This window comes from Lactuca virosa, chromosome 5 (genome assembly GCF_052849685.1).
Source record: "Lactuca virosa cultivar CGN04683 chromosome 5, Lactuca_virosa_CGN04683_v6, whole genome shotgun sequence".
Taxonomy (NCBI): Eukaryota; Viridiplantae; Streptophyta; class Magnoliopsida; order Asterales; family Asteraceae; genus Lactuca; species Lactuca virosa.
Genome location: NC_136430.1, coordinates 265,392,553 through 265,403,728, shown reverse-complemented (window position 1 = coordinate 265,403,728; position 11,176 = coordinate 265,392,553). Strand labels below are relative to the sequence as shown.

The following is an 11,176-nucleotide window of genomic DNA, read 5'->3' as shown; positions in this document are numbered from 1 at the left end:
ATCATCTTTAACTTTGTCCCATATTGAGTTTCAACCATTTGAATAAAGCCTTTTAGAATACTAAAATCATTACTCGTTATGCTTAACAAATGAGTCCATGTGATTCTTGAGAAATCATCAACAATTGTTAAGAAATATGATTGATTATTGTAAGGACCCTATGTGTCAATATGTATGAGTTCAAAAGGAGATGAGGAATGAATGATGTTATGACCGAAAGGAAGTTTGTGTTGTCTATCTCTAGAATAAACATCATAAGATTTATCAAAAGTGTCATTCTATTTATTCAACAAACCAAGAATTTTTAACTTGTACATGGGAAAATGTCCAAGTCTATTATGCCATATAGAAACATTAGTACTACAAGAGAATGATTTACATATGGAATTTGAAAACAATATAGAAGAATCAAAACTATTGTCTGAAGTAACAGAAAGAACAATTCCTTGGGTTGTTCTTGGATTTGAATGAATGAAGTAGAGACCAGCTCGATGTTTACCAGGAACTAGTAGCCTCTATTGAGAAAGGCCCGACAATAGGAAGCAAAAACTTTCAGTGAAAACAACTAAAGATTTTAATTGTTTACAAAGTTTTGCTATGGATAATAGATTGGATTTAAACAAAGAAACATGTAAAACATTGTGTAAACAACATTATCAATCAGATTGATACTTCCAACTTCATATGCTTTGGTTTGATGTCTATTTGGAAGAGTTATATGATAGGGAGAATGATGTTTTTGAACATTGAACAACAAAGATTTGTTGTAACACATATGGTCACTTGCACTAAAATCAATTATCCATGTCATTGAGGTTGTTTCAAGACAATGACAATTATTAGGATAACTAGAATATAAATAGAACATATCTCCATATATATTTGTATTTATTGTATTTATTGTAAATTGATAGTAGTTAGCCATTTCCTAGAATAACTTATTGTATATCCCTGTAATCTCTCCTATTCCTGCTGTGTATATAGAGGGCTCCTCATATCAATAAGATCATGAAGATTCATAGAATTACATAGTATCAGAGCTAAGTGCTTAGTACCATTTTCTGAACCTTCTGCAACAGCTACGACTGTGTGTTATCCACCCTTTTCTCCCTGCAAGTCACTACCCTTCCCCCATGGGTGACAAATCCGATCCTACCCCCACCAAAACCATCCATCCCGTTTACACTATTACAAAAATTCAAAACAAAGTTAGAACTCTTGATGGAAAGAAGGTAACCTACTCCTCTTGGGTTAAGCTCTTTAAACTCCATGCTCGTGGATACAAGGTTCTCTCCCACATTGATGGAACTGCACCCCCAGCCAAAACAGATCAAGACTATGAATCCTGGTCTGAGATTGACGCCATTATTCTTCAATGGATCTACGGACTCTCTCTGACGATCTCCTTACCCGTGTTCTTGAATCGGATTCAACTGCTTATGAGGCTTGGACCAGAATACAAAATATTTTTCTCAATAACAAAGGTTCTAGGGCTGCTGCTCTTGAACACGAATTCAACAATTTGACTCTTCGAGCGATGCCCTTTCTTGAAGATTATTGTCAAAGATTAAAAGAGCTCTCTGATGAACTCAATGATGTTGATTGTCCGTTGAATGAAAAACGCCTCGTACTTCAGCTTTTTCGAGGCCTTCCCACTGAATACGAACCGGTCGATGTGTATATCAATCAAACTCTGCCCCCATGGGAGACTGCGTGCTCTATGCTTCAGCTTGAGCATCAACGTCAATATGCTCGAGATTCTCTATCCCCTGCCGATGTCGCTGCTGCAGTCACCCACAAGACTTCAAATCCCCCTCCCAATCGACGTGATACTTCCGCCTCCAATCGTTGACAACCACAACGACGTTCTTCTAATCGAACTGGCAACCCAACCTCAAATCAACGGCATGCCTCTTCTTCCAATCGGCATGGATCTCAACCTAATCCACCCAGATCTCAATGGCCCAATCCCCCACAAATACCTTATTAGGTTGCTGCCCCATGGTGGACTACACCTCCTTGTCCCTATCCAACTATGCCCGGGTGGGCTTCTCCATGGAACAGCCCACAAAATCGCCAACCTAATAACCAGACTAGCAATGCACAGCAGGCTCATCTCACTAATGTCAATCCTCTTGAACCAACAGAACTTGGAGCGACTTTTAACACCATGACCTTAGAGCCAAATGACAATCAGTGGTACATGGATACAGGCGCAACCAATCACCTTACGGCTAATGCATGTAAAATTTCCACCCCTTCTGTGTCATCTATTAAATCTGTTTTTGTTGGAAATGGAAATCGAGTTCCGGTATTAGGATCATGTCATTCGACCTTACCCTACCCCACTAAACCCATCCATATTAAAGACATCTTACACACACCCGATATAATTAAAAATCTCGTTTCCGTTCTTAAATTCACCCGTAATAATCTCGTATATGTCGAATTTGACCCTTATGGTTTATCTGTGAAGGACTACAAGAGTGGGAAACTATTGACGAGGCACAATAGCTCCGTGGATCTTTACCTAATCATCGCTCCAACAAATTTATCTTTTTTTGTTTCCTCTAATTTCTTGTTTTGGCATAACAGACTCGGACATCTTGGCCATCATGTAATGGACTTCCTTAGTTCTAATAAAATTATTTCTTGCAATAAACTTGATCATTCATTTGTATGTGACTCATGTCAACTTGCCAAACACAAAAGACTCCCATTCACCGACTCCACATCAACCAGACTTGAACCATTTGATCTAGTTCATGCTGACTTATGGACATCTCCCTTACCAAGCAAAAGTGGCCAGAAATATTATCTTCTCATTATTGATGACCACACACACTATACATGGGTCATTCCTTTAAAATTTAAATCTGAAACCTATGACAAATTCAAACACTTTCACAAATTCATCCAAACACAATTCCACAAAAACTTTCCAGTGTGACAAAGGAGGTGAATTTGACAACCACCACTTCCACCAATTTGCCTCAACCACCAGCCTTCATATCTTCTTCTCTTACCCACACACCTCCCAACAAAATGGGAAGGCTGAACACATGATTCGTCGCATCAACGAACTCATGCTCACTCTTCTTACCCATGCTTCCCTCCCACCTAAATTATGGGTTGATGCACTCCATACAACTACCTACCTTCACAACATCTTACCCACCAAAGTACTAAACTTCCACACTCCAACTTCCGCGCTCTACCAAAAACACCCTACCTATGACCACCTACGGGTCTTCGGTTGTGCGTGCTACCCCAGCCTCACTGCCACCCGCCCATATAAACTCTTCCCAAAATCCACCGCCCGTGTTTTCCTTGGATACCCGACCAACTATCGGGGTTATCGATGCCTTGACTTATCCACCGGCAAGATCCTCCTCTCTCGTCACGTCACATTTGATGAAACATCATTCCTTTTCTCTACTCCAAACCCACAACCAAACTATTCCTTCCTAGACATCGATCCTTCACCCATTATATTTCAAAATCCTCAATCTCCTCTTCCACATACCCCTCCACCTTCACACAACCCCAACCCCAGCCCCGATACTGAACATCCAACAACCACTCCTCCACCCGACAATCATCCACCTGAAACGACCCCCGTGAATCCCATATCTCACACACATCCATCCACAACAAACGCCACATCCTTCCCTACCACATATTCCAAATGGCCACCACATCACCACATCACCCATCAAACTCCCTCCCCTACCTTAACCCACACCATGACCATACGCTCCAAAGCCGGAATCACAAAACCTAAAACCCCATTCAACCTTCACACCACTTCTACTGACCCAACCATTTCACCCTTACCCAAATCCTACAACATGGCAATATCTGATCCTAACTGGCACTCAGCTATGACCAACGGATACAAGGCTTTAATAGATAATCACACATGGTATCTAGTGCCCCGACCAAACGATGCTCATGTTATACGATGTATGTGGCTATTTCGGCACAAATTTCATGCCAATGGGACTCTTGAAAGATACAAAGCACGCCTATTCATTAATGGAAAAAGCCAACAAGTAGGCGTCGACTGTGGTGAGACCTTTAGTCCTGTGGTAAAACCCACGGCGATATGAACCGTTCTGAGCCTTACTGTGTCACGATCTTGTCCTATTCACCAACTGGATGTAAAGAATTCCTTCCTACATGGGGAATTAAATGAAACAATCTATATGTTCCAGCCACCCCTGTTTGTCGATACCAAAAACCCAACACAGGTTTGCCGCTTACGGAAATCATTATACGGCCTCAAACAGGCCCCACGAGCTTGGTACCAAAGTTTTGCAACATTCATCCAAACATGCAGATTTAAAAGTACCACCAACGACAACTCCTTCTTTGTCTACAAGCATGGACACCAAATTACATATCTTTTACTATATGTAGATGACATCGTCCTCACTGCCTAAAGTGAATCCTTTCTTCGGCGCTTTGTTGATCTATTGTCTAAAGAATTCGCTATGACTGACCTCGACCAACTTCATCACTTTCTCGGCATCCAAGCTCAACATCAAAATGGTGGTATATTTCTCTCTCAAGCTCAATACATCAATGAAATCTTAACCCGTGCCAACATGAAAAAAATGCAAACGAAGTGCCACTCCTGTTGACACGGGCTCCAAGCTTAGCTTCACTGCTGGCCAACCAATGTTCGGCCCCTCTCTCTACCGCAGCTTAGCTGGTGCTCTCCAATATCTCACTTTATACGACCAAATATTGCATATGCAGTCCAACAAGTGTGTCTCTTCATGCATAATCCACATGAACCACACTTCAATTTTCTCAAACGCATTCTACAGTATCTCAAAGGAACCATCAACCACGGTCTACACATCACTCCTTGTAAATCTGCCAAACTTACAGTATATTCTGATGCCGATTGGGGGGGGGGGGTGCCCAGATTCCCAATGCTCCACTTCTGTATACTGTGTCTTCCTTGGTGATAACCTGGTCTCCTGGTCATCTAAACGTCAACCCACAATCTCTCGTTCTAGTGTTGAGGCAGAATACAAAGGGGTCGCAAACACTGCAGCTGAAACAACTTGGCTTCACAACTTGCTTCTCGAGTTATACCTTCCAGTATGCCAAACCACAATTATTTATTGTGATAATATCTCAGCCGTTTATCTCACACAAAACCCCGTACAACACCAACGCATGAAACATGTTGAAATTGATATTCACTTTGTCCGAAAAAAAGTACGTATGGGTTCTCTTCGAGTTCTCCATGTTTCGCCAGATTACCAATATGCTGATATCTTCACAAAGGGATTACCTCGTCAACTTTTCACTCGCTTCCGATCCAGTCTCTCCATCAGACCAGCTACTGTTTCGACTGCGGAGGACTATTAGTAGAACATATCTCCATATATATATATATATATATATATATATATATATATATATATATATATATATTTGTATTTATTGTATTCATTGTAATTTGATAGTGATTAGCCATTTCCTAGAATAAGTCCTTGTATATCCTTGTAATCTATCCTATTCCTACTGTATATATAGAGGGCTCCTCATATCAATAAGATCATCAAGATTCATAGAATTATATAATCTTGTTGAGATAAGAGAGTGTTACCAACAAAATTGACAGAGGCTTGATTGTTAGAATTCTGATTCATTTGTTGTTGATGATTGTTACTGCCATTATTGTCATTGAGTTTGCTTAACAAAGAACACAATTGATGATATTGATCTTTGGTCAAGTCATTCACAGAATGATATTTGTCTAAACTCAAAGTTGGAGAGATAGCTTCCTTTGATTCATCCTCATTATTATTTTGAAAAACAGAAAGAGTTGAAACATTTACATTGGCAGGTCTGTTCTTGGTGAATTTGAAGTCTTTTGGGAATCCAACTAATCTGTAACATTTGTTTGCTGTATGTCAAGATTTCTTGTAGAAAGAACAGTATTGATTCCTTTTATTTTCATAATTTCCTTATAATTGTTTCCTCCAGATCCAGATTTGATAGAAACATTTAAGGAATCCGATTCAGATATGAAGTTAGAAGGTGTTTGTGCATCTCTTTCTTTTTCATCTTGTATGAGAAGAGCATAAGCTTGAGCAATAGTGCGGAGTGGCTTCATCAAGAGAATATTACGTCTAACAGAGTTGTAATCTCCATTAAGTCTGATAAGAAAATTGATAAGCCTTTGATTTTGTTGAAGTTCTTGCATTCGTTGAGCAGCATTACATATGCAATTGGAACTGTTGACAAGGAATTTAATTCGTCCCAATTCTTCTTCAATTTAGTGAAATAAGTGGCAAGATCATTAGATCCTTGAGACAAATCAGATATTTCTTTGTTGAGTTGATATAGCTTTGCACCATTTGATTGACTGAATATATCATCCAGATCTTTCCAAATGTCTTCATCCATGGATGAATATAACACAGATTCAACAATTTTGCTAGATAAAACATTCAAAATCCATGACATGACCATATCATTGCATCGCTGTCATAGATCGAAGGTATTATGATCAAAATATGGTTTGATGACCTTTCCATTCGCGAATCCGAATTTGTTCTTGGCAGATAAAGTGATCGTGGTAGCTTTCTTCCATGGGCCAAAACTTGATCCATCGAATTGCTTAGAAACGAGCAACATGTCTGGATGATCAGAGGATGAAGATAAAGTGGATCCAAGGACTCCTGAATAGAATTTTAAGTTGATTGAGGTGTTTATGAAGCCATTGATGAGAATGAAGATGAAAGAAACCACAAATGAAGAATAGAATATGAAAAAAAATGATGAGAATTTGATTGAAAATCAATCAGAATGGCTCTGATACCATGTCTGAAAGTGAAGAATTAAACAAAGAAAATGAGAGAAATGATTTGATATTCATTTCTTTATTGGATCAATTAACTACAACTACGGAACTATTATAAAATATATACAGAAGAAAGAGAAGCCTCTAACTAATATAACCGACTAACAAAAATCACGTGAGAGACATGTGATCTGGCTAACAAGCAACTAACTCAAGCTAACTAACTAAATAATAGTTAACTAACTATAACTAAGAGAGTCATGATAAGTTCATTGCTATTTAAGTTTTCTTATAGTAATATCTGATGGGTTTTGAGCACTACATCAATCCTATGGTGTACATGCAAACCCTAAAGCTTTGGATCTAGTTTGTCTAATGAACATGCAATAATCATCCAAAGCTCATAAACCCTAGATCTAGCATACAATAATCAAATTAACATATGAATAAGGGTTTAGATCTTACCTTGATTGTTATGTAGCAATAACAATCTTAATCCTTCTTGTAATTGGCTTCTGAAAGCTTAGTGCCTCACATGTTGCACCTCTAATGGAGTCACAAACACCACTAGCAACAATATGAACAAGGAGAAGAAGAAGGAGGCACAAAAACGTCCAAGAACCCTTAGGGATCACTTCACCATGTTTTTGGGGCCTTAGGGGTTCCTTATATAGTTAGGCTATTAGGGTTATCAAACAAGTAAACCCTAATTTGACTGCTTAGGCCCTAAGCAGCCCATGGACTCCTTTCCTTAAAGCCATGGACGAAATCTTATGGGCTTCCCCATAAATTTCGTCCACTCCACTCTATGGAGTCCATTAGCCCATTCATGCAACTATCTTATAATTACAATATCAGTCCCCTTTATTTAATTAATCTATTTTAGCCACAAAATTAATGCTTAATTAATTCTTGACTAATATTAATTAAACAATATGATTTCTCCTTTAATATATTATTCTCATAATATATTAATAAATCGTAATTAATCCTCTTTCTCCTTAATTCATCCTATCAGTTGGTATGGTGAAGGCAACCCAAAAGGACCATGCTCATAATCGGGTCAAGTATATACCAAAATAGTTATGGACATAGACACTAATCCAACAGTCTCCCACTTGGATAATTCTAATAACTATTTTGCAGGTACGACTTCAGAACCTGATCAGTAATCGTAGCTTTCAAAAGCCACTGTCAACTCTGATCTTATCAGAAGTGCGTCCTTTAGATAAGGGATCATATATTCCTTCATTCTAGATATCGTATAGACTGAGACATGGATTATAATCATTCTCTCTGTCTATATGTTCTTTCCCGATTTCCGATTTTTGACGACCATGACTAACTGAATAAATCAAATCAGTCCCGGCTTGGCCAAGTACTTTGGGGTGTCATCACTAAATCATCGAGGGGCCCACAAATATCGCTTTTATCGCACTTTGGGTAAAAGGAACGGATAAACCTCGACTCAAATGCTCGCTTGTACTTACTCATCAAATCACACACAACAATAAGTCTTATAACACCAAGTTACTGGTGCGTTTACTTATTATCAATGTGCAACCGACCAGTAAATAACAACTCACACGTCTAGGTTTCAAGAATATACAATATTATCGTCTCATCAATCACTCGTGATAAAATCCATGAAGCGATTAGATGAGCGTGGGTTTAATCCAATACTCTAATCTTATTACAGGAGCACTCATGAACTCTGCATCAAACTTTTGCTATGTCTAAACAGTTTAGACAATCTACAGACGGATTCATGACAATCTTGCTTCATACCTACTTTGAACGTATGATCGAATGTGGAGATTTGAATAACCTAGTTATTTTGGAAGTTAAAACATGCAAAGTGAAACACAATAATAATACTTAATCCTATATGGCCTCAAAACTTTTGAGTATAAATAAAACACCTTCTATTTAGTCACCATATTGATTACTCATTATTCATTGTATAATGTTTCGGATAATCAACTCAACACTTGAATTATATCAATAGTTGTCCCATGCCCCAAGCATGCACACTATGTTTACTTATGGTCTTAACTTTGTGAAATAGATCAATTGAAAAACACTACCAATGATGCTCATTTCACAATTCCTAATCCTTATTACAAGTGTAAGAATGCCAAATTCTTGCCACTATCATAATATGTTAGATTCTAACATTTTCTGCAACGATCCTTTCGTAATGTCACAGCACAAAAGTCACCAATACTCGGCCAATGAAATTAGAAAGTTCTCTATCGGAGATTGTTGCAAGACAATTCCATAGAAGTGAAGTCTCACATTCAAAGTACATTCCTTTGAACATCCTTCTTGCATAAAAGTTTCGAATCTAGACATAGATTCTCAATATCCAACTCCCATTTTTGGAAACATTTCCATATTTGCCATATGACAACTCATTCTAAATATAATCTTATCTATTCATAATAATGTCGATATGGTCCATCCAATACTATACTTCCAACTACTCACAAGCGACAAATCCTTAGCGAACCTCAGATCGTCCTTTGACATTTGTTTAATTAATTTAGTCAAATCCGGATCTGGTCCTTTTCCCTCTTAATGCCCTAGGCATTTGGAAAATCAGAATGGTCGGATATTATAGCATATGCAATCGATCCTATACCCGAAGCGTATGGGACACGATTCATAATGTCTGACATAAAGACGTGATACTAGATCAGTCATTTGCTATAATGTTTTTAGTTGCCATGTTCTCAGAATTTTGATTATGAAGAGGGATGGCGTAATCATAACCAAAATTTAAGAACGCAATTATCCTTTCCATATATAGAATTTCCTGACGTTGAACCATTCCAACATAACATTCATATATATTTGACTAAATTTGACTAAAGTCTCACAATCTAAGCTTTTAGATTTGAAATGAAGTATAATACTCTCTCCCTTAATTATAGCAAAACAACTTTTCAACCCATGCAACTTTGCAAAGTGAAACTTTTGTTTTCTATAATTAATATTGCTAACTCGCAAATCATAATAATCATGCTCCCACTAACATGATGATTAACTTCTTACCAGCATAACATTTATGCTCCCACTAGCTTTGACATGTATTCAGAAAACAGTTGGACTTCTAGAAATCAATACCCATTGACTTTCTTTACCAAAGTTCAGTTTCTGATACGAGACGCTTCGATAAATCTATATCTAAGCTTCTCAAACTCATACACCATTCCTTAGATAGCTCACATGTGTGTCTAAACTAATTCAGAACTTATAGCAATAAGTCCCAAATGTTCAGACTAATTGCCAAATCTCACAATTCGAACTATGAAGGAGAATGTCGTAATCATAATCGAATTTGAGAATATAATTTCCACAATTGCTATCTTAAAATCTCTCTTAGTGAAAGCGTTTTCTCACAATCATTTTCATGAAACTCATCTCTTTGATCTCTCAGGTAGTCAGGGCAGCTTCGTAACCAATGTCACTTCTTTTGGCAGTAGAAGCAAGTGGAATCTTTTGGAATAGCACATGGAACAATCTTAGATTTAGCCTTATCTGGATTTCCAATGTTGCCATTTTCGATGTCCATGGAAGCTTGGGACGTTGATCCACCAGACAAATTTGCTTGACCATTGCGCCAAATCATTTCTGATTCAGCAACAATAAGCAAATAGGTGAGATCAATGAGGGTCACATCGTGGTCCATCGCATAGTACTCTCTAACGAACGCACTATATGAGTCAGGAAGCGACTGAAGAACCCAGTCAACAGCCAGCTCCTTGGAGACAACAACACCTAGCATACCCTACCTATCAATGTGTGACTTCATCTCCAAGACTTGTGCACACACAGACTTTTCATTTTCGTGTTTACTTGCCAAAAGGGATTGAGTGAGCTTGAACTTTTCAAGCCTTCGAACTTGTGGGTCAGGGAGAATAATAGGAGGAGGTGGAGGAAGTGAAGAATGATCTCGTGTTCCTCGATCGAATCGTGGAGTATCATCTTCATGTGGAAAGCTTGTTCCAAAGGATTTGGGAAGACCATAGTTAGAATCAGACATCTACAAAACTAGAGAAAATTCAAGTTAGTTGATTGAGTCCTTAATGTTACACCCAAATGAAACATCAAGGCTAGGATCCAACACAATACTCTACAACCTAGAAAAGGGATGCCGTAATCTAGTTGCAGAATATTTGAAGGTAGGTAAATGACGATTTACCAATTTCCACCGTGAAAAACGAATAGGAAATTTAAGTTTTAAATGAATTGAAACTCCTAGATCTTTTGAGATTCATTGAACTTATCAATGGATGTTTAATCTCGATTATGCCCTTTAAGTTTGTGACTGGGATGTCGAGG

The 11,176-nt window shown here is 38.1% G+C and overlaps 1 protein-coding gene across 1 annotated transcript; it reads left to right on the top strand.

The window, feature by feature from the left end:
- Nucleotides 1–1,375: 1,375 nt before the first annotated feature.
- Nucleotides 1,376–1,852, top strand: LOC145112701 (uncharacterized). The gene has a single exon (XM_079048837.1). It carries the CDS (start codon nt 1,376–1,378, stop codon nt 1,850–1,852), a length of 477 nt encoding a protein of 158 aa, XP_078904963.1.
- Nucleotides 1,853–11,176: the final 9,324 nt, after the last annotated feature.

Coding starts and splice junctions, on each gene's coding strand:
- LOC145112701 (XM_079048837.1), top strand. CDS start 1,376: ATGGATCTACGGACTCTCTCTGACGATCTCCTTACCCGTGTTCTTGAA.